The sequence below is a fragment of the Equus caballus genome, chromosome 15 (assembly GCF_041296265.1).
Source record: "Equus caballus isolate H_3958 breed thoroughbred chromosome 15, TB-T2T, whole genome shotgun sequence".
NCBI lineage: Eukaryota > Metazoa > Chordata > Mammalia > Perissodactyla > Equidae > Equus > Equus caballus.
In genome coordinates, this window is record NC_091698.1 from 82,204,358 (window position 1) to 82,231,928 (window position 27,571).

The 27,571-nt window shown below is 41.1% G+C and overlaps 1 protein-coding gene across 4 annotated transcripts; it reads right to left on the reverse strand.

Annotated features, from left to right (window-relative positions):
- Nucleotides 1-8,462: 8,462 nt before the first annotated feature.
- Nucleotides 8,463-23,880, reverse strand: YPEL5 (yippee like 5). 4 transcript variants are annotated; one of them, XM_070235622.1, is made up of 4 exons: nt 22,667-22,766; nt 22,304-22,485; nt 12,175-12,339; nt 8,463-10,371 (listed from the first exon to the last, which is right to left on the reverse strand). In XM_070235622.1, the coding sequence occupies exons 3-4, from the start codon at nt 12,313-12,315 to the stop codon at nt 10,147-10,149; spliced, it is 366 nt and encodes a 121-aa protein (XP_070091723.1). In that variant the 5' UTR covers nt 12,316-12,339; nt 22,304-22,485; nt 22,667-22,766; the 3' UTR covers nt 8,463-10,146. The 4 variants fall into 4 exon arrangements, with proteins under 4 accessions (XP_070091723.1, XP_023475066.1, XP_005600157.1 ...); XM_023619298.2 differs by lacking the exons at nt 22,304-22,485; nt 22,667-22,766 and adding an exon at nt 23,745-23,880; XM_005600100.4 differs by lacking the exon at nt 22,304-22,485 and having other exon boundaries at nt 22,667-22,804.
- Nucleotides 23,881-27,571: the final 3,691 nt, after the last annotated feature.

The following is a 27,571-nucleotide window of genomic DNA, read 5'->3' on the forward strand; positions in this document are numbered from 1 at the left end:
ATGTCATTTATCTTCACAACAATCCTACAAGCTTGGTTATTATCCATTGAAGAGGTTAGGAAATTGCGACTTAGAGAGGTTAGGTTACTGAGGCCATACAGCCAGTTTAAGTGGTTGAATCAGCATTCAAGGCTTTGTTCTGTGGTCACCATGATAAATGTCTCCCTAGGCATTTGGCGCTAGTAACCAAGGAGGTGGGCACAGATGAGGGAACTGAAGCTCAGAGAGGTCAAATAATATAGTCAAAGTTACAGAATCAGAAAATGGCAGAGCCAGGATTTGAACAGAGGCAACTCCAGAACCCATGCTCTGTCTACCTTGTGGCATTGGTCCAGAACAGAGGAGAGAGACACAGAAAGGAGACCAGAATTCAAAAAACAGGGCAGCCAGCTCATCCAGCGCCTTTGTACCTATCAGAAACAACACCTGCTTCTGGACAGCTGTAGCTCTGCAGGCGCTGGGCTTGGTGGGCTCAGTCTCCACTTTCTTCCTCAGCCGGGGTCTCCTGGCCAGGGCAAAATCTGAGTGTTGTAGCCCTAGGGTAGGAAGTTAACACGTAGACAAATGGGAGAAAGGTGATCATAAGCATAAGAGGACGGTTGCAGGGGAAAGAGAAAGAGGAGAGAAAAATTAATAAACAGAAAAAAGGAGAAGGGAGAGAGAAAATTAGGAGATGAGGAAAGGGAGGAGGAAGAAAGGATGAAAATCAGACCAAGTGTGTGGGGTCTGATTAGTCCTCTCAGGCCTACGCCTGGGACCTTCTCTACATGTGGCTGGCAGCTCCAGCAAGGCCGGGGAAGCAGAAGACCAAGTGCACGGAGTCCTGGGTGGCCAGTTCACACGTTCCTCCCTGCCCTCTTCCCCACCTCCATTACTAGTCTGGGCAATGGGGAGAAGAAAAACCACTCCAGCACGAACTGGCCAGAGGACAACCTAGTCTCAGGTAAAATGGGGTGGCAGCAGGGTGAGCAGCTTCCTGGGAGACCCAGGGAAACCCAATCCAGAGGATAATCACTAGAGTATCAGGGAGCTGACTGACGGATTGATTAACTAGAAGAGAAAACTGGGAAGTATAATTGGTGGCTTCACCATTGTGCTTCTCTTTGCAGTTTGATCCCCAGAGCTGTTTAACTGTCAGGTTCAGCCAACGATTGTTACGGGCCAATGATGGATTAATGTCTACTTGCCTTTGTGTCTGAATTTAAGCTTTACTTTTCACTCAAGGATATGGAGAAAAAAAACATCTGGAGGAGCTGATAATTTAAAGTAAGTATGAAGAATTATGAGATTCAGAAGCAGAAAGACCCGGATTTGAATCCTCTTTTTACCAGTAGCTGTAGATGAGGAATCCCTACCCACCCTGTTAGCCTTAAGAGCTCCCAGTCCTGAGAGTTCAGCAGCCTCCCAGAGGCCAGTCCATAGCAGGAGGGTGAAGCAAAAAAAATCACTTTTTTCCCACCTCTAGCCTCTCCCTACTCCAATGCTATCTCACAGTTGCAAATTGGCATTCTAAAAAAATCTATTTGTTTATTTCACTCTTCTGCTTATAAGAAGAAGAGTGGTTTCCATCTACCCATAGCATAAAATTCAAATTCCTGAGCATGGCGAGTCAAGCTCTTCATTGTCAGCCCCTTACTACCTTTTTAGCTTTATCTTCGATCAGTTCCTGTGTACCTTGTTACCTCTGGGCTTTGCTTATGCTGTTACTTTTTATTGAAAATATTTCTCCCTCTCTCTGCTTGGTACTCTCCTATTCAATCTTCAACCTGATTATCCACCTATCTATCCATCCAACCAACCATCCATCCTGCATCCTGAAACTCTACTTCAGTGCTTCTCAAGCTTGCTTGCACATTGGAATCACTTAGGGAGATTTAAAAAACACTAACGTCCTGTCTCACCATCAGAGATTGTGACTTAATTGGTCTGGAGTGTGGCTTTGGAATTTCCAGATCCCCAGGTGATTCTAATGTGCAGACAAGTTTTGGGACCACTGCCCCACTCTATACCAGATATTGAATAGCCCCTGAGGACTTAGAGATAAAAGTTGGTCTAGACTAGGAATTTAGTATAGAGGAGAAACAGATCAGTAAGTATATAATTACCCAACAATGTATGCAAGTGCTATGAAAGAGGTAAGCCAGGGTATTCTTGGGCAGGTACAGGAGGAGCACATAACCTAAACTTGTGGGACTGAGGCATGGGTGGTCAGAGCTGCTGAGTCTTCAAGAACAAGCGGGAGTGTTCCAGGCAAAGAAGGGGGTGGGCATCCCAGTCAGAGGGAATACTGAATGCAGCACAGTGAGCTGGACAGAGCATGTCACTTACGCGGCTGGACAAGAACTTAGGGTGACTGAAGCTTTGGGGGCAGTGAGCCTGCAGAGGCAGACAGGAACTTGCAGGGAGTAGGTGTCAGGGATGGGACCTGGCCAGACTTAGTGGCTGTGAATGCAGGAGAGGTAGGGCGGTTGGTGAACTGGGAGGGGAGATAGTAAGAACTGGTAGGAAGGCCTTTCCTTCTCCAGGTAAGTCTCCCTCACATATTCTCCACCTACACACTCCAACAGAGATCCTAACCATCTTTTTGCCTCTGGCCCATAGCTCTGTGCCTGTCAGAGAATAAATGCTCATGCCTCATGCCACATGGTGAGGCAGAAAAAGCACAGGCTTCACAGTCAGGTCAATTTGATTCAACACCCAGTTCCACTCCTTACAAATGGTGTGATGTAGGGTAAGTCAGCCAGGTTCTCTGATCTTGGTTTTCTCCACTATAAAATGGAGAAAATGCCAAACTCATAAGAGAACTTTGAGGATTGGGAAAAACTCGTTTGTAATCCAGGGACCACAGTGTTTCTCAAAGTGTTGTCCCTGGACCATCAGCTTCAGCATCCACCTGGGACCTTGTTAGAAATGCAAATTCTCGGGTCTCACCCCAAAATTGCTGAATCAAACTGAGAGTGGAGCCAGCAATCTGTTTTAACACACCCTCCAGCTGATTCTAATGCATGCTAAAGTTTGAGAAAGACTGGTGCATGTAAACTGCTTCATCCCTATACTTGCTTTTCTGGAAGGCTATACTATTAAAAACAGGAAAATTCCAACTGGCCACCTGGCTCTGGCCTCTGTTCCAAGTCCCTCCTTTTGCTTTCCTTCCCAAGTTGGTCATTGCAGATGTAAGGCTTAGGGGGCCCAGGCTTTGAAATCAGAGTCTGAGAGGGAGTTCCATACCAGCTGTGTGTGTATGTGTACGTGCACAGATGCTTGACCTCTAAGTAAAGCTGTGTGACCTCCAAGCGTGCACTTCCTCATCTGTGAATGGGAGTGATAATACTCACAGGCCAGTCACTGATCTAAGCACTTACTACACATTAGCTCATATTATCCTCACCACAGCACTATGAAGTTAGTACTATTATTATCCCTGTTTTAGAGATGAGAGAGCCAAGGTACAGAAAGGTTAAAAAACTTGGGCAAGGGCATAGTTATTAAGTGTTAGAGCTGGGATTCAGGCACAGGCCTTCCATGCACAGAGTCATGTTATTAGCCAGTCTGCCTCCCAAGGCTGCTTTGAAAATGTTCATATGTACAACCTTTAGCGTACTCTGCTGTGCTCTTTGTTGTGTTGAAACACCTCACCCTGAGCAGTCTTTGCCCTGCTACTTACAATAACTTGGCTTAGTCACTTCACATCCCTTGGCTTTAGTTTCCAAATGTTTAAAATGAGAGAGTGGACTAAATGAGGGATGTAAGCTGGAGCCCCTAAGGCCCAAAGAATAAACTGTGTTTGACTAGCTATTTTAAGTTGAAAGTGACTGTCTTTAAGTGGTATATGCTCACCCTCTTCACGCTGTAACCACCACTTTCAGTAGCCTTACAGCAGGCCCACTTCCCTTATTTTAATGAACTCTCTAGCATCCAAAGGCATTTAAGTTTGAGATCGCTGATCAGACAATGCTTAAATCTGAGGACCTATGAATATACTCTTCCTTTACCTTCCTTCACCTTTCTTCTTTCCCCAACTCCAACTTAAAGAGCACTTTATCTGAGATTTTTCTTGTGCAAATAATGCTCTGAGCCTTGACTCCCACCTTTGTTACAGAAGTCTTCTACTTGGCAGGGCTGTCAGATGTGAGCTGATTTCTTATTGCCATGGACCATGAAAATGCTGATTTTCTATTTGCTTCTGGAAGGGAGACAGATGAAGCTTGTTGTAGAATGTAAGGTTAATCCAATCTCAGAATCCACTGCACATGGAAAGATGTTTCCTGTTGTTTTCATTTAATCTGGAAGGTTTCTTCTTTCCAAACTTAGAAATTAATCAATAGCTGGAAGAACGAAGGCCTTTTATTCTGCTTCATGAGCTTACACACCCCTACGTTGCATGCCTTTCATTTCCTGCAGCAAGAATATATTCAGTATTGATACAGTGGCTTTGAGGATTTTTACTGGGCTTTGCAAACATCCTTCATCTGGCCGCTGGGAAGGAGGTGCCAGGTGTTGCTGACTATTAGTGTATTGCCTGACACATAATCGGCACTCAAATATTGCTGAATGGATAAATGAATGAACATTTTAAATGCTTTCTAGCAACTGGAGCCTACATTAGTTAAATAACTCCTTGACACTCAATTTATAGGATTATATTTTATTTTTAGATACTGTATAGCTTATAAAGGGTTTTCACACACTTTCTCTAGAAATTACTTTCCATATTTTAAGGTTGAGGAAATGACGCTTCAAGAGGTTAGCTAACTTCAAAGTCATATGTGACTTCAAGTTGTCATTATCAAAATAAAAGCCAATATTAAAAAACAGTTGTTGAAAAAAGTATTTTTTGAAGTTGTGTAAGCTAAAGCCTTAGATACTAAAACATAGGAGGAAAAAAATGACTTACCACAAAAACTGGAAAGAGTACTATTATTTATATGGTACTTTATAGTTTCCAAAGCATTTTCTCATATGATTTCATTTGAACCCCACGACACCTCTACTCCATTGGAGTAAAATCGTTTCTTGCTTCAGGTTAGGTGACAGACTACCTCAGATACTATTCTTTTCCAAAAGATGGGTCAGGTCAGAGTGGCAGTTAAATATTCAATTTCTTGCACACTCATGCCATCTACTGGTACTTTTCTGGTACCATGGGTTGCAACTGCTTTTATATTAAAAAACATTTTTTCTTCACTGTAAACTTCAGCGAGACCACTCAAATGTTTCACGCCTTCTAACTCAAGTCCTTAAAAAGACCCTCCCTGCCATCACAATCTTTGAAACTCTTTTTGTAAGGAGGCTACTCTGAAACTGGACCTAAATCTTACTTAGGAAAGGGATTGAAATACTTTTATTCCTTTTGGCATACTGACAGGCTTTAGAAGTGCCTCTGAGCACCTTCCAATTGGCTTCGAAACTGGGGGAAGGGAGACGGCTTAGCTAAGGACAGAGAGCACTCACGGAAGCTTCACACTTTCGTGGTAATGCTTCCCCTCTGCCCAGTATTTCCCGAGGGGTGTGGGTAGAGCGGCTTAGCTGAGAAGATGGTAGCCCCAGACTGACAGCTCACTCCATGGTGTGGCAACAGTTGGCGGAAGAGTGACACTGAAGAACAGCTGAAGCCAACCTCTGACTCAGGGGCACACCAGGGGGCTTTCTCAAGCTGCACCAGCCCCTGAAAACCTCTGGTCAATCCTCGGGAACACAAACACCACCTTCTTCAAAGCTGGGCTTTCAAATTTGCTCTGGATCTGAGATTTTTGAATTACTGGAAGGAATCTGTTTTTGTACTTTGCTTTAAATTCAGATGACTTCATCTCTGGGGCAAATTGGTAGAGGAGGGTTAAAATGAGATGATTTGTTATGTATATAAACCATTTCTCTCACAGCCTTAGGATTCCTTAAAAACCAGACTAACACCATTACAGCAGTAGTGTGAAACAGGCTGAGATAAACACAGGAGAAAGAAAACTGGGTTTCAAAAGTAACTAGTCGGTACCTATTAGTGGAAATCCTTGTAGGATTCTTCTCAAAAGTCATCTTGTCTGGGAGGGAAAAAATGGAAGCTTTTACATTTTTATTTTCTTTCTTTATCATTGAGGTTGTATTCAATGAACCTTTTTTTAACTTTTCTTCCTTCTGCTCCACGGTAGGAGAAAAACAGAAGTTTTGATGATTTTTGAAAGCAAAGTAAAATGTCTATTATAGCAGATTATGAAAGATTCCTCATGACTAAGGTCAAGTTAGCAACATTTGATAAACAGATTTCAGGCCCTAATTTGCTTAATGGTTTAGTAGCATACATCAAAACCAGGAAGGATTTAAAGAACTTTGAAAGCATCTAGTCATTCTCTAATTTAGAGCAAAATCAAATTGTGGTTTGTTCAGTATTACTCAGAGTAGTTATTCCATACACTGCTCATTGCTTAACAGGTTTTTAGGGCATATATTTCACTATATTCCAACAAGAATCAGTTAAGATAGGGCTTGTTTTTTCCAATTCTTACTTGAGAAGACTAAGGTTCAGAGGTGACGTCACACACTTCCCAAAGTCACACAGGAAATAAATCAGAGAGTCAGCATTGATGACAGGTCTTTAAAGTCTAGTGATCCTTCGAGGAAACCTTTTTCCCGGAGACTTCTCGTCTCCTTAAAGTCAGTTTATCTAACTGTTGCACTTATCCAATTTTAAGTCAGTTTTTAAGCAGGTGGAAATCATATCAATCTGTTGCTTATTGACACTTCTAAGGCTGTGGGCCTCTTGTGAAAAAACACCTGCTTTTACCAGGCGCTAACACACCACAACCATAATTTTGAGCTTGAATAACCCTTTGAGTAGTGATTCTCACATATTAGCAGACAGGTTATCTTTGCAGCTTGGTAAAAAATCTGGATTTCTGGGTTCCACCTCAGAGACCAATCCAGTATTGGCAGGGGGCAAGCAGTCATGGGGACATAAATCACTGTTTAACAAACCTCCCAAGTGTTCAAATTGCTGATGACTTCAAAAACCTAAATATGTAAAGTGATGCCCAGGATCACAAAACCCTTAATGGAGCTTTGGAATGTATATTTTATGCCTTAACATAGAAGTTTCAATTTGGGAAGCCCCAATATTTTAGAATGAAGCAGCCATAAAATTCGCACCCAATTAAAGATGAGTATCCCAACTTCTCCTTAGTTCTGCTTTATTTCTATAATAGATATCTTCATATCAATGCAAGAGCTGACCTAACAGGAGTTTTTCAGTTTAATCTTGCTCTATTCCCAATTCACATCTTCCCTAGAAGAAACAGTTTTGGTTTTATATGGCTCCTGGTGAGAAGCTGGTGTTAAAAACAGACATGCAATTAGTGGATATCTGTTTAAACTGTGAGATATTTTTGTAACTGTTGTGGAAATGAACCATCATAAACATGTCCCTGAATATTTTATAATCGGTAGCTTCCCATTCCTGCCTGATCAAAAATTACCTGTGGACTGATTCCACCCTAGCCTGGGGCCCAGACTCCGCATTTAAACATCCCATATGACTTTCATGAATAGGTAAATTTAGAAAACAGATATGGCACTGCTATTTTCCCCTCCAATCCCAAAGCAGCCACTCACAATTGTAACTTAAAGCATTACATAATTACTAACAAATTTAGTGTCTTTAAGTAAAAGCACTCAAGTTTCTTAAGATCACAACTTATGGTCACTGTCACCTAAAACTAAGAGAAAGGATTCTCAAGTCTTCCAAGGCTTAATCTCTATACTCTTCAGTAATCCACTTACTATGCAGTATATTCACCTTCCTTCACACCCCAAAGCAAAACCATCCCCATTAGTGGTTTCCCATCTCTAGTGAACAGTGTGTTTGCTTTTCTGTAAATAATCCAATCTGACTGGATCTTCCATATTGCCTTTTTTTGGGCAAATGGAATAGTGTTTAAAAGGAAGGCATAAAGGAACCTGTTGCTGTGGTACATGCCACAGTCACCTGAAAGCTAACCTAGTGATGTGACATTTAGTCGCTCACTGCATAACAACGTTTCAGTCAACAACAGACCACATATACAACGGTGGCCCCATAAGATTAGTGCCATATAGCCTAGGTGTGTCGTAGTCTATACGGTGCAGGTCTGTGTAAATACACTCTGTGATGTTCACACAAGGATGAAATTGCCTAATGATGCACTTCTCAGAATGTACCTGTAGTTAAGCAACACAATTGTACTTTATTTGTTCATATATACTATAGTTGTCAGTGTCTAAGGCAAAAGAATCTCAGAGAAGTTAATATTGGCAAACTCAGTTATCTCCAGGTGTAAAATTAGGTAGAGTTAACTAAGCCAGACTGTCACCTTATTACTGACAAGTGAAGAAAGCTACAGCTACTCAAAGGTATAACATACGTTCATAGATAAAAATTAAGACAAGATGATCACTAGACAAGGATCAGTGGAAAATAAGTAGCAGTATTGCACCAATGCAAGACAAAATATACTTTATTGTGACAGCAAATGCACATAGTGCTGTAGGTAGGCATGCTACTAGGAATCTGCATATAATCAAAGGCAAGTATGGAAATGAATGGGAATGAAGGCTGTTTCTTAATGCTTGAAGATTTAGTCCATGGTAAAACAAGGATAGAGAAGAATTTGTGTCCACTTATCTCAAATGCAGTAATATACACCTACTTAATCAGAGACCTATGCCTCTAACCAAGAGCCCAAAGGCAAATAAGAGAAACAATCTTAACTGTACTAAGGAGTTACCTCTAATATCAGAGACAGATTTTGTTAATTGAAGCAAATTTCCTTTCTAGACAAAGACCTAGAAATTGAGCACTCAAACATCCATTCACTCATTTAAATAATTAGCCAATTTTAAATGTCACTTTTCCACCAGAAGCAAATACTAGAATATCTAGAAATAGTTTGGATAAAGAAACATTTACATTTTAACACTTCATAATGTTGTAAATTTGGGGCTAAAATAACACCCTGAGTCAAATTTGATCCCTTCAAGTGGAAAGTACAGTTTCTATTTCGACAGCTGAACTTCTGAGGGAAGATCTGAGAAAATAATGCTAAGAGATCTAATCCTTTGATGAAACTATTAGGCTCTACAGACTTGTCAAAATCAATGCAAAATTGAGGAGGAAAGGCAGAAACACTTCATGAAGCAGTGTTTTTAGTTAGGTTGCTGCATTTTCCCCCTTCTTTTAAAAGAGATGCAGATGAAATGCTTTCTGCATGAATGCACACTGATGTTCTGTTCAACTGTTTTCTAAATGCAATATTGTGCGTTTAAACAGTATGCTTTAATTTAAACAAAGTAATACCTTATACACAGTCAATTTAGCTTAAGAGATGAAAAGAAACACTACTATGAAAATTACTTGTCAAATACCCTGCTCTTTTTAAAGGTGTTTTTAAAAGCAACACAGGACCAAAAACATCCAACTATTACTTTATTTATATTACTATGCTTAAGTTACATGGAAAAGACAACCAAGCAGTTCTGCCCCACTTCAGGAAGTTTCCAATCAACACCAATTATGTGGTGACAAATAACTAAGAATGCTGACATCTTTGGGTCAAGACTGACAAGGAAGAATGGGCTCTGGTGCTACGGTTCATCTCCAACAAGAATATGGCACAATGGCCAGCACAAGCCATACTAACACTGAACCTTTAGCGCTGGTCACAAATTCGGATCTCTTCTCTGAAGCTAGCAAATCAAATGAAATAATTGGGTTTTTAAAAAAAGTCTTAAAATGAAGCTCAAATAAGTTTAAAAACCATGCTCTTGACACATTTTCCTTTCAAAATTTACAGAAAACACACTTTTTCACTCTAATAGCCCAGATTTTTTTCCTCACATAGCCCACCATGTAGCTGCAGACAGACTATTCTGCCTCAAGATGTAAACATCGGGGAAAAAAATTATCGGCATCTGCATAATATTCTTTCTACACACTGCTGTTGGATGGAAAATAGAAAATTTTAAAAAAAGAAAGAAAGAAAGAAAGGTTCCATCTTAGATTCTCACAACCTCTTGTTCCTCAGTTCATGAATCCGACTCTGATGCTAAGGTGACAGTGTATGTAAGTAGATTTTTGTTTTCAGTGAAGGAGACCTGGGAAAAGATGGAGTTCTCTCTTTTTCTTCAAGAGTTATCAGATGGTACATGCTCCTCAAAGCCCTCACTCTCTCGAACTAGAGCACGTTCCAGGATCACACGGCCTTCCTTATAACGCTGGCTGTCTTCAGTGGCAAACTCATAGATCCATCCCAGTTTGCTATTGCAGTTTTTGCAGCTCACATCTCGAACCATGTGGCGGCCAGTGAGCATGACCCGGTCTTGAACTTCACTGTACTGCAGGTTAACCACCTAAGGAACGTGTGAATACAAAATTGCAAAGGCATGTAAGTTATTTGTCAAAAAAATACACAATTTTTGGCTGGTGCAATAACAGCAACTTCAGAAAAGCAAAAAGCAGTAGTTACTTCAGTCAAATCCACAATATCCTACCCAAGAGCTATTTTTAGAAGCTGCTGGGAGAGGTAAACATCTGGAAATTGCACCACATTGGACATCTAACACAATCATGAATTATTGTACTAGTCCAAGCCACACTGTTCATACATACTAGTTATGTTTCTGGGTTGTAGTGGAGAGTCCTTGACCTGGAGTCAAAAAAACGTAGGATTGGGTCTAACTGTTATTCATCATTAAGTGATAAGTGCAAATAAGGCTACCAATGTAAAAGAACCTGGACCAAGTTTTCCATAAAAAACTAGACCAGGTAATTCCATAAAAAGTCTGCCAAATTTGTTTCTGAAAATACATTTTATACATAGGCTGGGAGAGACTAAGCCTACTACAGACCACACATTGTAATATATAGTTGTCAAGTGGGTTCAAACACTCTATCAAGAATTTCCAATGATTCAGAATACCCAATAATCTTCTACAATTTACTTTTCTGTAAAGGGCCAGATAGGAAATATTTCTGGCTTTGAGGGCTATATGGTCATTTTTTTCCTTTTTGTTGAGGAAGATTGGCCCTGAGTTAACAGCTGTTGCTAATCTTCCTTTTTTTTTCCCTCCCCAAAGCCCCAGTACATAGTTGCATATCCTACTTATAGGTCATTCTAGCTCTTCTATGTGGGATGCCACCACAGCATGGCCTGATGAGTGGTGTGTAGGTCCGTGCCCTGAATCCAAACTGGTGAAGCCTGGTCCACCAAAACAGAGTGTGAACTTAACCACTCGGCCACGGTCCAGCCCCCTATATAGTCTTTGTTCTAACTATTTAGCTTGCTATCGCAAAAGCAGCCATACACAATGCATAATGAATGAGCATGGCTGTACTGCATTAACTTTTATTTACAAAACAAGGCAGTTGGTCTGCCGTAGTGTGCTAACCCCTGCTCTATACCTAAATAGAGATCAAGGGGTATATATCAATTCCCTGAGAGAAAAACTTGTTTCTAAATGAACAGAGGGGTGTCCACAGGGGAAGTTTCGTTGGCCTTCTAAGAGCAGGACCTTGGACTAGTTCTGTTCCTTTGCCTAAAAGATTCAGAAATTCAACTTTGTCAGTACACATTAGACTCCAGGAGGCATAATCACATCAACCAATTTCAAAGCAAGCCGGAAACTATAGAAGCAGGCAGACAAGACACACATTTATAAATCAGGAAAACATTCTTCCTGCCAGCAACCTTATGTGACAATCCAAATCATAATTAGGAGGATGATTGGTGAGCAGAAATTAGAGCAAGGGAAGTTGGTTAGATGATCTTTATTCATCTGCATTGTCAAGCTATGTCAAGTTATGCGTATGTCAAGTTTAATACAGCTACCTTCCTATAAGGATAAATCAGTGTCTCAGCCCCTTCTTCCAAAGTCTGTGAAGTCACTACCAAATTCTTACACAGAATGTTTTCTGAAGCAATGGAGATGACCCTTCTCATTATAAGTCTTTAAACTTCCAAGGTTAAAAATCACATTCTAGTATTGCCTTCCTGAGGTCCCATCAAAGACAAGCTAGTGAGCAATCATTTCTATAGACTACAGCTCTCATTCTAACTCTTCCTGTTATTTCTAAGCTCTGAGGAGTATTCTGATACTGCTGTCAAATATATCTACTAAACCCACTTAGGAAATGAAACTGGTTATCCCACCAACCTTGTTAAAAAGAAATGCTCTGCCAGTGGCGCCTGTGAACCGAGTGGAGATGAGTTCTGAGCGGTTGGTCAGGATCGTATCACAGTTTGCACAAGAAAACAGACGGGTACCACCGATGTGATCAAGGAAAATTCTGCCCATTTTTACAGTTGAAGTTCTAAAAACCTAGGAGCAAAGGGAAAAGGAGAAGAAATGCATTATGATTTAAAAAAATGTGTTACTATTTGGTAGGGGTCACAGAGAACCTTTTCTATATATGTGATCTCTACTTTGTAGTACTCAATATGTGAAACAGCTGACTCTGAACAAAAGGATCCAAATTCACACACTGAACAAATAAACAGGCATACCCAAGCTAAGAATATTTTAGAAGCAGTGAGCCAAGGAAGTAAACATGCTTAGGCAAGGCCAAGGAATGTTATCACCTCTCTTTTGATTGCTATGAAAAAAATAGGAAGAAAGTGGAATATCAGCAAGTGAATGATGAAAAGTACATGCAAAAAGGTGAGAAAAAAGGTCTAGCCTAAGTGTTAAGTACACATTCTGAGTACGTATAATGTGAGAGAAGGCTTGTGGGGCATGAGTGGGATGAGCAGATAAGAGTAGAAAAAGGGGCAATCAGAAAACTAGAAAAGGGCAGTCTGGTTTGAGAGCATGGGTGAGCAGGTCTCTGGTCATCAGGTGCATCTACAACTGTGTACAGGTGATGGCACCAACATTAGTAAGTTTGAGTCTGTGGCGCTTTACTTATTTCAAAATCATCATGGCAACTGTGTGAGGTTATCACCCCCACTTCATAGATTATCCAAGGTTATTAACTGTTTTCAAGTACAGAAAATCATGACTGGAATGCAGTTCACCCAACTCTAGGCCAAAATCCTTCCATTACCGTACACTGCCTCCTCTAAGAGGACACACAAGACGGTCTAGGCCTGGCATAAGGTTAGGAAAACAAGAACAGAGAAGGGAAACATGAGCCATTATTACATAACTTATATTTAAGAAATCGTACCGATTCAATAAATCACAGAAGTGCTGAAACATTTGGGGAAAAAAGCTTTGAATCCAACTTTCGAAACAAGCATAATCACACTTCAATATTTCAAAAGTTGGGAGAGTTAATATATGTAACTCCTTAAATTCACAGCAATTAATTCCCTAAAAAACAATATTTTTAAATATCTATATGGAGTCAAGAATATACTATAGCTTTCAGTTAAAAAAGAATTTACTCCTGGGTATAGTTATCAGCAGCTATGTTTTAAAAATTTAATATTACATGTCTTTAAAACGGCATGCAGAGCGGACAGAGCTGCTACTATGAAAAAAACCCCTAGAATCTATGTCTGTAATAAGAATTCATCGCCATCTTAAATTGGGGGAATTCCATAACAAATTAAAAAGAAAATTCTATTCCTTCTTACATCTGTGAAATTCTTCAGACATTAGGCAGTCGAAATGTCATTGTCATGAAGATCACAATGATTCCCATTAAACAATATGATATGGAAGTTTAATAAGGAATGAAAACAAATGAATATAATCACAACTGAATTATATATATTTACTTGTATATAAATACAATATATTTATAATATATAATATTTATATGTATAAACACAAGTGAACATAATTACAAATTTGTAGCTAGTAAAAGGAAAACCAGTGCATTAACAAGACTGTCAATGAATAAACCATAGGTAAAAAAAAGACTTAAGAAATGATATTTAGCTTTCTGATTACATTTCTGCAAAATAACAACAAAAGGTAAGACTCACAGCCTACTCAGTCTTTAAGAGAGCATTACTTTTTCCAGATGCTCTCATTTGGTAGTGCAGGGACACAGCGTGAACAAAACAAATGACCCTTCCCTCACAAAACATAGGTGGAGATGTTTTATTTGTCCCACACACTTTTTCATCCTTAATAAAAAAGTTGAGCCGCCACTTAAAATTTGAGAGATTTCATTAAAGAGCCTGTATGTTGGGCTTTTTTAACAACGGGGATCTGGCAACAGGGGGCATGTGTTCTCCTACAGCAACAACTGACTAGAGCTGAGTGGTGGCTGCAACTTCCCCCGGAAGGCCGTGCCATTCGCTCCGTCTACTCTGCTGCACATAATTACTTTACCTGTAAGACATCTGAGTTTACCACTCTCAAAATAAATAAAACATTCAACGACCCTGTGAGTTGATTCTGGTCATCTCTCCTAATACTGGTCATTTACAGAAAGGAATCAACAGTCTCACCTCTTAAAACATAGTCCTCGGATTCTATATTTCTCTACAAACTAGTATTTGTGCAGTCATTTAGCCTCTAGATTGGGATTCTGGGACTCGTTACTTTAAAGCCAATTTTCCTTCAAACTCGAAAAAAAATATTCATACCGTAATTTATTCCAATCATAACGTTGGAGTAACTGGATGTTTTCAATTGACCGTGGCAGATACAATGTTATCATGGAAAATGTACTGAACTTCAAAATGAATTCTCCCTATACTTTCTGCCTACATCATTCTATCTTTGGTTCAGAATTACAATACAGCTGTGACCATTTGCTACTGGATACAAGCAAGCTCTTTATTCCTAAATGGGTAAATAGATTTAACACGCTTTCTCTTCCCTGCTTCAAGTTGAGTCTATTTTTAGTCTTTTACTCAAGTATTTTTACTGGATTCAATTATGATTCATTACCAGGACCAAAAATATCTGTGCAGAACCACTATTCCTAGTTGTGGTTACCATTTATAGAGTACTATAAATGTATATAAAACTGTAAAATGTAGTTCTTATTTGCCACAAGAGAGAAGCTAGAATGCCAGGGAATCTAGCAAAAGCAAGCAAAACATCACTTGCTGTCAAAGGTCTTTAGGAAGCAGAAAAACTTCTGCAGGGTCATTAGGTTCCATGTGTTAAGCCTGGGCGTTGCAGGGGCTAGAAACGCAACCTAATACTGACACTATCCAAACTCTCAAGAGGCTGACATAAATAACACAGTGGCATTCTATTTGAAGGGGGAAGGTCATTAAAATGCTAAGACAGAACATGTGAATCAGACTTCTCTGGATCTGGATGATATACTGAACTCTGCCTTAGATCTAATAATTATTTAGTGTCTACACTGTATAGGATACCATACTTGGTACTTTACTTAGCACATTTAATCTTGACAATTTCTACAGTAAGTATTTTTAGAGGAAGAAATAAAGATTGTGTGACTTTCTGAAACCAGCCAAGCTGGGATCTGAACTAAATCTTGCTCCAGTTCTTTTCACTCCACTCACTCTCTAATGACCAGACGGCTCCAGATTCAGTCTTTCTCCCTCAGATTTATCATGTATCCTTCCCGCCTCTGTGCTGATCCTCCTATATTCCCTATCTTGGTTGGTGGCAATTCCAATCACACACTCTCCTAAACGAGAAACCCTGGCAACTTCTTAAAGAAAATGCAAAATCAATAATACCTTCTAAATCACTTTTGGAGGTCTTTCCTCCCTCCCCCTCATTAACGTCTTAATTCAAATTCTCATCACTTCTAGATAAACCTCTTGTGGTCAGGGAGTGTCTATTATTACTAAATGCAACATAAATTCACAGGTACTACTCCATTTGTGCCAGACAGTGCTACAAAAATAAGGTCAAAGGCATGTACTCCAGCCATCCCTTTCAAAGAGCTCACACAGACCACCCCTCTACAAACTTTGAAACTTTTTTCCTGACAGGATAGAGTATAGCTGATTCTTTAAAAAAAAAAAAATTTTTTTAAAGGAATAATTTACATACCATAAAATTTAGCCACTGTCAGAGTACAACTGAATGATTTTTTGTAAATTTACTAAGTTGTGCTACCATCACCACAAACCAGCTTCAGAAGATTTCCACCACCTCCCACAACCCCTTCTGCAGTCATGCTCTCCTCCCATCCCAGCCACAGGCAAACACTGATCAACTTTCTGATTGTCTTCACATCCAAAATATTTCCCAGATATGCTAATCACCTTGCTCGGGACTTAGAAGGCTCCCAAACCTCACATATTTCTAAAACACCCTAAGAATGAGCTGCTTTCAAAGATGACTAATATCCTCTGTGTTGATTCTGGGGGCATCTTACTATGTCCCTAAGTAATAAAATGTGTGCTTTAGTATCTGTTAGTGTTGAAGTTCAAGTTTATAACCATAACTAGGGCCAAACTCATCATAGCTAAAGCTTTAAGACACTTTCTTCCTTTTCAACATTTCAAGCAAAAAACAGTAACTGAATAATCTTAATTTTTGTAAGTACCATTCCCTAGATAATTTTATAATTAAGGCCTTTTTGGTACTAGCTTTTCTTAGTTCCAGGTTATTAAAATCCTTAAAAGGTTGAAATAAGAAAAGTGCCAAACTTGGTTGTTGAACTAGGAGCTTATTTATCAGTTTATCTGAAATTACTGGAAACAGTGAGGGCCAGGTTGAAAACGTAAGTGAAACTCATTTAGATGTTATGTCCCTCATACTTCAGTAATTGTTTTCAATTCCTACCCCCTTCAAGAAACAGCACATTTAGCTACCTAGAATTTTCAATTTCTATTTTAATAGGAGACTTTGGTGAAGCAATCACACTCTTAGGACCTCTTTCTTTTCTACAGAATTTTCAAAACATTTACAGGATTTACATAATCTGTAAGAGAAAAAAAGATTTTCTCTTTCAGAAATCCATGAAAAACAAAGTTTCCAGGAATGTATTTTAAAAATTAGACATTATGGACCATATTAATTTCCTAGTTTGAGTCCAGGTCAATAAAACAATTTTCTAAAAAAGATATTTTTCTAAATTGAGGGTTTTTTAGAGCAGTTTTAGGTGCACAACAAAATAAGGTAGAGATTTCCCAGATATCCCCTGCTCCCACACATGCATAGCCTCCCTCATTATCAACATCCCCCACCAGAATGGTGCATTTGTTACAAGTGACAAAACTACACTGATACATCATCATCACCTAAAGTCCACAGTTCACATTAGGGTGCACTCTCAGTGTTGGACATTCTATGGGTTTGGACAAAGGTATAACAACACATATCATTATATTATTACAGAGTATTTTCACTGCCCTAAAAATCCTCTGTGCCCCGTCTGTTCATCCCTCCCTTCTACCAACCCCTGGGAACCCCAATCTTCTTTGCTCTCTCCATAGTTTTGCCTTTTTCAGAACATCATGTAGTTGAAATCATATAGTATGTAGCTTTTTCAGATTGGCTTCTTTCACTCAGTGATATGCATTTAAGGTTCCTCCATGCTTTTTAATGGCTTGATAGCTCATTTCTTTTTAGTGTTGAATATTATTCAATTGTCTGGATGTACCAGTTCATTTATCCATTCACCTACTGTGGTTGCCTCCAAGTTTTGGCAACCATGAATAAAGCTGCTACAAACATCCATGTGCAGGTTGTTTAGTGGACTCAAGTTTTCAACTCCTTTGGGGTAAATACCAAGGACTGCAATTGCTCGATCATATGATATGCTTAGTTTTATAAAAAACCACCACACTATCTTCCAAAGTGGCCATACCATTTTGCATTCCCATCAACAATGAATGAGAGTTTCTGTTGCTCTACATTCTTGTCAGCATTTGGTGGTGTCAGTGTTCTGGATTTTGGCTATTCAAATAGGTGTGTAGTGGTACCTAATTGTTGTTTTAATTTGCATTTCCCTGATAACATATGAGGTGGAGCATCTTTTCATATGCTATTTGCCATCAGTATATCTTCTTTTGTGAGGTGTTTTAAGGTTTTTGGCCCATTTTTTAATCAGGTTGTTTTCCTATCATTGATTTTTAAGAGTTCTTTGTATATTTTGGATAACAGTCCTTTATCAGGTACGTCTTTTGCAGATATTTCCTCCCAGCCTGTGGTTTGCCTTCTCATTCTCTTGATGTTGTCTTTCAGAGAGAAGATTTTAATTTTAATGAAGTCACCTTATCAATTATTTCTTTCATGGATCATGTCTTTGGTGTTGTATTTAAAGTGACTGCCATACCCAAGGTCATCTAGTTTTCCTCCTACGTATCTTCTAGTTTTATAGTTTTGCATTTTAAATTAAGGTATGTGATTTGAGTTAATTTTTGCAAATGGGGTGTAAGGTCTATGTTTAGGTTCATTTTTTTGCAGAGATGTCCAGTTGTACTAGCACCATTTACTGAAAAGACTATCTTTGCTTCACTGTATTGCCTTTGCTCCTCTGTCAAAGATCAGTTGTCTTTATTGATGTAGGTCTATTTCTGGGCTCTCTATCCTGTTTCATTGATCTGTCTATTCTTTTGCCAGTACCATACTGTCTTGATTACTGTAGCTTTACAGTAAGTCTTAAAGTCAGGTAGTGTCAGTCTTCTGACATTATTCTTTTCCTTCAATACTACTGTGTTGGCTATTCTGGGTCTTTTGCCTTTCTACAGATTTTAATCAGCTTGTAGATATTCACAAAGTAACCTGCTGGGAGTGTGATTGCACTGAGTCTACAGATCAAGGTGGGAAGAACTGATGTCTTTTTTTTTCTTCTTTTATCTCCCCAACCCGCCCCCGTACACAGTTGTATATCTTAGTTGCAGGTCCTTCTAGTTGTGGGAGAACTGATGTCTTGACACTGAGTCTTCTTACCCATGAACATGTTATCTCTCTCCACTTACTTGACTTCATTCATGAGTTTTGTACTCTTCCTTATAAATATCTTGTACACATTTTGTTAGATTTATACCTAATTATTCCATTTTTTTGGATGCTAATGTAGATGGTATTGTGTTTTTAATTTCAAATTCCACTTATTCATTGCTGGCACTGGTGTGTATGTATATGTAGACTGACTTACATACATATATATGTGTGTGTATATATACATACACTTATAAATTAAATATGGTATCTTGTTCAATAGTCTGACTCATTGCTAAATATTGTCCTTAAAAGCAGGGGTCCGAAAACTAAGGCCTATGGGCAAAAGTCAGCTCACCATCTGTTCTTGGTATGGCCCACAAGCTAAAAATGGTTTTTACACTTATCAGTGGTAGGAAAAAAACATCAAGAAGAGAATATTTTGTGACACATGAAAATTACATGAAATACAAATTTCAGTGTCCATAAATAATGTTTTACTGGGACACAGCCACACCCATTTGTTTATACTAGGCTGCTCTCTCACTACAATGGCAGAGTTTGAGTAGTTACGACTGAAACTTTGTGGCTTGCAAAGTTAACAATATTCACTATCTGGCCCTTGACAGAAAGTGTGCCAACCCCCGCTTAAAACTTGTTCAGACAGTGAAAGAGCTTTTCATTTAGAAAGTAGACAGTTTTCTCAGAGAAAAAGTAAACTTGGTCAGTGTTTATGTTTAAGGATCAACAGGAGTACAGGACAAGATCAATTTAATCCCATTCTCCTTTTCTCCATGGATTTTCTAGTTAAAATCTTTAACTTTCTGTAATCAGTTCAGCATGGTGAAGATCAACAATGAAAAGATTATAAAAACAGATAATATATACCCAGCCGCTGCCTCCTTCTCTCCTGACCCCCAGGATTTAAACAATGTAGCCCAGATACTTGAACTCAGTACACAGCCAGACTGCCTGGATTCAACTCTTAGCTCTGCCCCTTAAAAGCTGTGTAAACTTTGGGGAAGGTATCCTCCGCTTCCCCATCTGTAAAATGGGAATAGCAGTATCCACCTCTGAGTTGAGAGAATTAAATCGAGGTAATACATTCTGAGAACAGTGCCCAGCACACAGTAAATGCTAAATAAAGGTAAATCTAGTAAAATTAGATTACCTTCTTCAACATTCCCCACCACAACTTCCCCCTCCTATTACAGGTGAAGAAAGCAAGGCTCAGAAAGGGTATGAAATAAACAATAATTAATTGTTGGCTTCACCTCCTGTTAATTACTGCAAAGCTAAGTGACCACGTGACAGAAATTACAAGAGGAAGGTTAGAAACCTTCTAAAGCATCTCAAATTCTTAGTGTCACAGTTCTAGGTTTTAAAATAGGTACTTGCCCTCCCTATAATTAATAATCCAGTTAAGATTCAACCCTGGCAAGCAGAATTTGCCCAAAGGAGGCGTCACACTTCCCAGCCCTAAAAATACCAGGGAGAAGAATAGTAGGTATTGCTTTGCATCTCTATGGACCCTCTGATGGGAAAACACCCAGTTCACAGACAGACTTTCCCTTTGAAAAGGAACTATTTCCTCAGGGCATCTCCATAGACCACAGAACACACGGGCCACCAGAACTCTATCTATCCTTGGACAGGTGAGAGGGGCTTTTCCACCACACCAGAAGGTGGTGGATGGTGGGTTCCCTGTTCTGCAGGGAACTGACTGTGCAGAAAGGGTTAAAGCAGTCTACCCTTGCAGAGGAGGGTGTATTTTGCAATGGTCCTACTAAAATGGAAACATGCAGAAGCATGCCTGTATATCTGGTTTTCAGTATCTGCCCTTTCCAAAACAAAGGAACAAAACCCAAAGAACTTTTAACAGTGCTGGGTTGATTACTATAATTAGCATTTAGTGCTATTGTAATTTCATCAACTATTTTCATACTGATTTGTGATTAAATTCTACTGAAAACCTACAAAGGAAAATAATAAACTGAGTTTGATCCCTAAAAGCCAATTTTCCAGTTTTTGTACAAAATTTTCACTAAGCCAAGGTTTCTCGGTAACACAAGAAAGCTGTTCTTTCCTCTTATGAATTCCCTTGCAATACCTGACCAGTTACTGGTGTGTCAAATGATGTTCTGGTTGTGCAATCAGGTCTTCGTTTGCCAGTAACTTTTATATTTTTGTTCTTGCCCCTCTAATAATGCCTTTGTTGTTCTTAAACGTTTTTCAAGTTTACTATATTTCTATAATACTTATGGTTTAGCAATCACTAGATAAGGCGACCAGTCAGATAACTCTGTGAGTCAGCTAAAACAATCTGAGTTGGTAGTCTCCCCAAAACAACTTCTGGTAAGACAAATTCAAGGTCTCTCATTTGTTGTGATGCAATACCATGACTCAAAAAAGCCTCTAATTGGATGAAGCCAAGTACAATTTAACTGACTAGTTTCCTGATTCTGGTGTCAAGTAGCAAGTTCAAGGCATAGCCCAGGTTCAGTTCTGACATTACCAGAAAGAATTACCAGAGAAACTGACAGTACTGATTTATATAGCCATTTAGGCACTATAAAACCTAAAATGATATTCTGGTCATGAATATAATTAGGACTATCTTCACATCTAATGAATATATTTAGGACTAGCTTCATGTCTCAAAGGCTGTTTTTTTGGAGGGTGGTAGCTAGTTCAATCTCTTCTTTTTAGACTTAATTTTGGCCTTATTTTCTTTCCCTTCTTATTGTTTCTAAACCTTTTACTCTCTCCCACCACTTAAGCACAGCAAAAGGCAAATAAGTCTAGGGAAAAGTTCTCAATGATCCAGATATTTTAAAAGACGCTGCATGTACTTTACTTTTTGAGAAAATTTATTAAAATCCAATTTACTTAGTTCCCCTATAGAGTTAAATAATTTACTTGAGGAAGTTTCATCACCTCCCTCTCCTATAGATAAGATGGTTGCTAGAGACAAACTAAAAAAAGCCAACCAGGAGGCCTGTATTGGGCACTGAGCTGAGTGAGGGTGTCCTTTCTGAGGAGCATTCACTTTACCTGGTATTCCACTACATACCCAGAAAGATAATGGGATATGTGGAAAATATTTTGCGTGCCAAATTCCGCAAGCTCCACTTCTCACTATTTGTAAATGATCCAGGCCTCTGGTTTTCCTCCCAGGCTTCTGCCTGCCCAATGGCAACCCAAAGCCTGTCCATTTTCTAGGTCTAATCAATACCAGGCCACTTCGAAGGCTTCCTACTTCACTCTTATTTCTCACGGCTCCATTTTTGAATTCTTCTAACACTCATTTCATAACCTACTAATATTTAACTTTATATTGTTACTCAATTTCACTTATCTATGACTTTTCACTAAACGGTAACCTTCTAGAGAAAAGATCGTTAAGTTCTTGTAATTTCCTTCTTACCTAACACAGTACAATTATGCAATAAACTTTTAGGAAAATAATCCACCACGACACTTCACATCTGGCACAAATATGTACCTTGGAAACACTTCACGCATTCTGGTTCATCTTTGTTGGCATGCAGCTGAAACACTGCAAATGCGGCTGTACAAAGTTAGCTAAGAGCCTGTTACCCCCAGTTAATTCACCAGCAAGTTTAGTTTTCCAAAATCACAAGGTTAGCCTGAGGTTACTTCAGGTTTTCCATCTGTCAAGGAGATCTAGAATAAAAATCCTCAGATTACCAACGGGCTCTGTAAACAGAAAAAGTTTAAAAATAAATGAGCTGTACACCTTCCCAGACTCGCCCTCGAAGGGGGGATTAACAGGCGTCAGGATTAAACACGTCTTTGTAGCAGTTCAGTTTTCCATTCCCGCTGTTCGTAATCCTCATTGTCCTACCTATCCACGCGGGAGCGTAGAATAAAGGAGCGGCAAGAGCACGCCTCCTTCCCCAGCAGCGAGCAGCGGAAGGACGCGCCCCGCCGCGGGGCAGCGGGCGGCCGCACGACCCCCGCGCCCCGTCCGCTGGGCCCGCAGCCGCCCAGGCCCCGCCCGCCCCGCCTGCCCCCAGCTGATTGCGGGCACGTGACGCCACGGGCCAATCGGGAGGGGCCGGGCGCGGCGCGGCGGGGCCTCCTCCGGCACAACAAACACGGGCCGGAAACAGCTGAGCGGGCGGCCCCCGGCCCGGGACGCCCGACGCTGCCCGGGAGGCAGGGACCCCCTCCTTCGGGCCAGGGGTCAGCTGGAGAGCAGGAGGGTAGGGGGCCTACGGGGCAGAAAACAAAAGCCAGCGCCGCCCCCCCCCCGCCCGTGGCAAATGCCAGTGGGCCGGAGATGTGGCCCTTTTTGAGCACGGGCCCCGCCGTGGCGTAATCACGGCCCCACACCTCGGCGTCGAGTTCGGACTTCACTTGGGGGGGCCGAGGTCGCGGCGAGGCGGCCAGGCCTCCGGGGCGACCACGGCGGCGCGGAACCCCGGGCGCGCCCCCGACACTGCGGCGGGGACGCGGCCCGTGGGGGCGGGGCAGCCAAGGCGGGGGGTCGCCGGCCAAACTGCCCGCCGAGGGGGCGCCCGAGGCCTCGCCGCGACACGCAGGGCCTCCGAGACGGCGCCTGGGGTCCCGCCGCGGCGGGTGACTGCGGCGGGAGGCGCGGGCGCCGAATGAGGGGTCGCGGTTGCTGCGGTCGCCGGTCCCCCGGCTGCGCGGCGGGGGCGGGCCGACGACGGCCGCCGCGCCTGGGCCTCACAAAGAGGAAACAGGCCAGCTCGTCCGCCCGCCGCCCCGGCGCCGGGGCCCGCCCACAGGGGCCGGGGGCGCCGCGCTGGGACCCCGGGGGAGCGCGGCGAGGAAGAGGCACTTCCTTCCTGGGCCCCCCGCCCCAGGCCGATCCCCGAGTGCTTCGAAGCCGCCGACCCAGAGGGCTCCTCAGTCCCCAGCGGGTTCCGAGCGCAGCCCCCGCCCGCTGCACTCACCCCGAACGGCTGTGAGATCCGCGGCCGCCAGCGGCTCTTCGCTCCTCAGCTAGGATGAAGCCCCTCGGTCACCCGAGTCTCCAGGTTGAGTCAGGCCCCGGCCTTGGCCCCGCCTCTCCCTGGTAGGGCCTCAGCGTCAATCATCGAGCGTAGCTCCGCCCCTCGAACAGTCGGCTCTCCCGGTTGGCTGCGAACGCCCTTCATTTCTAGGCCCCGCCCCCCTCCCTGGCGCCCTCCCCCTTCAGCTGGGCCCCGCCCCTCTCCTGGCTCACCCTCCCCCACTCCCGTTCCCTTTCGCGTCGCGGCCCACCCCTTCCAGAAGCCGCAGACCCAGGGTGAGCTCCCGGCCGCTCGCCCCGCCCCTGACCCAGCACCTCGGGCTCGTACAGCCAATGAAAGAGGCTAACTCTCCTCCCTCTCCCAAGACGGCCAATGTGGGGAGGCTTAGGATACACCCCCCCCACCCAGCTGAGAGCATACAACACAGCGTCCACGTGAGTCTGCTTCTTAAAGGAGCCGGCTGAGCCTTTCTAATTAAGGCTGCTGTGAGACATCGCGCGTCATCAGCGTCACCAGGTGGTGGCTAAGGCCTAGCTTTCTGAGGCCTAGTGATGACAAATGAAAACAGGCTGTTTTTCTAGGCAAAGCAGGTGCCTAGATAGTTAAAATGCACCATGTAATGAATTTCTCTGAGTTTGCTTACACTTGCCACTCCTTATAGAGGGCCACCTTTTATTTACAAACCTCAAACCCTTTGAGTCTGGGCATAGAGGAACTCCTGAAGAAAGGATTTTTCAAGTATGCCTGACTTATTTACAACTCCCTAAGTCTTTTCTTTTTTAAGACTGGCAACTGAGCTAACATCTGTTGCCAATCTTCTTTTCTTCTTCTTCTCTCCAAAGCCCCCCAGTACGCAGTTGTATATTCTGGTTGTACGTCCTTCTGGTTGTGCTATGTGGGATGCCGCCTCAGCATGGCCTGATGAGCAGTGCCATGTCCGTGCTCGAACTGCGGAAACCCTGGGCCCCCAAAGCAGAGCGGAGGAACTTAATCACTCCAGCAGGGGGCCAGCCCCCCTGAGTTTTCTTTTGGTAGTGGAAGTGATTATCAAAAAGATGAGAAAATTTAGAGTCTTCTACGTGCAGGTTTTCTGCCTTAGAGAGTCTGAGATTTGTTTGTTGAAAAGGGTAGCTGTTCCCTTAACCTTAATCAATGCTTAAGATGGAAGGTTTTGTGTTTCCTTCCATTGGAATTTCCCAGGTAATTACATTGATGATCTTTGGCCAACTTTCAAGATAAAGCATCTATATTTGATGATGCCTATTTCTCAGGTAAAAAAAATAAAGACTAACATTTTAGGTTATCTTCAAGGTGTTTAAAGCATCTTTAGTGGGGTAGAGGTTTTGAAGCAAATCCCAGCCTTTGACTCCTCGTCAACCCCAAATTCACCAGCATTTTCACTCAATTTCGATAAAAACCTGAATATCAAATGCAAAAGGACTGACGATCTTTTGATAAGTGAGTTTTGCAAGATATAAGGAAGTTTTGAACATATTTTAGTTTTTTCCTCTTTATTATTCCTTTGTTTCTACTTAGCTCTAATTACAGAAGTAACACTTGTTCATTGTAGGATGGTCACAGAGCCTCATTTCGTAACAGAGACCTCTGTCCTCTTCTTACAGCTTCATGTGTATCCTTCTCTGCTTCCCGAAACAAATGTGCATTAAAGCATGTTGTACTTCTTATTCTTCAGCTTGCTTTTTTCACTCAATATGTTATGGCCATACTTCCATGTTAAATGTGCCTTTTATCTACAAATTTACCTTTGTCTCCACAGTTTTTCGTAGTATGACCTCATCTTTTATTAAATCTTATTTTTTCTACTAATAGACATGTAGGTTGCCTTCAATCTTTTGCTATTAAAAATATTACTGTAATGAACACCTGTGTTCGTTGATAAAATATTTGTCAAGTATTTCTGAATATAATCATTTGAAAAGGGCGTGCAATGCCCAAACCCACAGGAATGAGTTTTTCTCAAAGTGAGCGCTTTAAGTACCAGGTGAAACAATGGGGAAGATATTTATTAACTTAACAAATACATATAAAATTCTTACTGTTCTAAGTGATTTAAAATTATTAACTCACTTAATTTTCATAACACCCCTGTGAGGTAGATACTGTTATTCCCATTTTACAGATGAATATACTGAGGCACAGTGATTAACTAACTTGTCCAAGGTCACTCAGTCGAGTTCTTGAATAAAATATTTGTAAACTTGGAAGACAATGATAAGAATCGTAGTTTTAAAGAATTAATCTAGATGATGGTGATGTGCAGAGTTAGATCCAAATATGAGGTAAGGAGGGCAGATAGGAATGTAACTGAAGGGGCAGGTTTAACTTTAACAAGAATGGCTGTGCTGGACTGATTGTTTACAGGTGGATAAGAAGAGGAAATTTTCAAAGATAAGCCAGAGATTTTATCCTACGTGACTGGTAGGGTGATGATTTCTCTTTGCTAGATATAGGGTGGTTGGGAAGGTTGATTTAGGGTGAAAGATGATGGGTCTGAGATGACAGTGGCATGACCATTAGAAATAAAGCATATATGATTGAAGATAATATAACAAAAATGGAAAAGAAATGAAAAAGAAAGGGTGAGAGATTTGAAAAATACCTTGTTGGGCTTTTGGTTAGAGTTGTGTTAAACCTATTAATTTAATTTGGAATAAATTGACACTTCATAACACTGAGACTTTCCCACCGAGAACATGGTATGTTTCTCCATTTATTCAAGGGCTCTTTTATGTCTTTCAGTAAAGTTTTATGGTATAGCCGCCTTCCTTTAGGTTGTTTATCTATCTCTTAGGATTTATATTTAGGTATTGCATATTTTCTGGGGGTGTTATGGGCTGAATTGTCCCCTGTCCCTCGCTGCCCCCCCCCAAGCCAATTCATATGTTGAAGTCCTAACCCCCAGTACCTCAAAATGTGACTGTATTTGGAGATAGGGCTGTTAAAGAGATGATTATGTTAAAATGAGGTCATCGGGGTGGGCCCTGAAACAATCTGACTGGTGTCCTCATAAAAAGAAGATGTTAAGACATACAAAGAGACACCAGGGATGTGTTCACACAGACAAAAGACCATGTGAGGGCACAGAGAGAAGATGGCCATCTGCATGCCAAGGAGTGAGGCCTCAGTAGAAACCAAACCTGCTGACTCTTGATCTTGGACTTCCAGCCTCTAGAACCGTGAGAAATACATTTCTGTTGTTTAAGCCACACAATCTGTGGTATTTTGTTGTGGCAGCCCTTGCACACTAACACGTGGGGTTACTGTGAAGGGCAAATTTTCTTATTATACGTTATACCTTAATTGAGTACTTGTTATTTTGTAGGAAAGATAATCATTTTGTAGTTAACTTTTACAGAAGAATTTTCTGTCGGCAAATGATCATAATGTTGCCTACTTCTTTCCAGTCATTTGCCTTTTATTTCTGTTTAAATATCCTTGCACGTGTATCTTTGAGTACATGTGAATATTTCTGTCAAACAAATTCCTAGAAGTTTTGCTAGTTTGTAAAATTTCTTTTTTAAAAAGTAAATAATGGGTATGAAATTTTATCAATACCTTTTTAGCATCTACTGAGATAAACATTACCTCCCCATTCTATTTCTTTATATGCTGTATGACATAACCCATTCAACATTAAACCAGCTTTGCATTTTTGGCATAAAAACTCCTTTATCATTTGACATGTGCTAACTCTGACATTATTTGAGTGCATAAAATCAGAAACATGAGTGTACCAACATATATCA

Excerpts from the sequence above, each read along its gene's own strand:
- YPEL5 (XM_023619298.2), bottom strand. The coding sequence starts at position 12,315 with ATGGGCAGAATTTTCCTTGATCACATCGGTGGTACCCGTCTGTTTTCT. Across the intron at positions 10,372-12,174 it reads GAGCATTTCTTTTTAACAAG|GTGGTTAACCTGCAGTACAG; the intron begins GTTGGTGGGATA and ends CACGTTCCTTAG.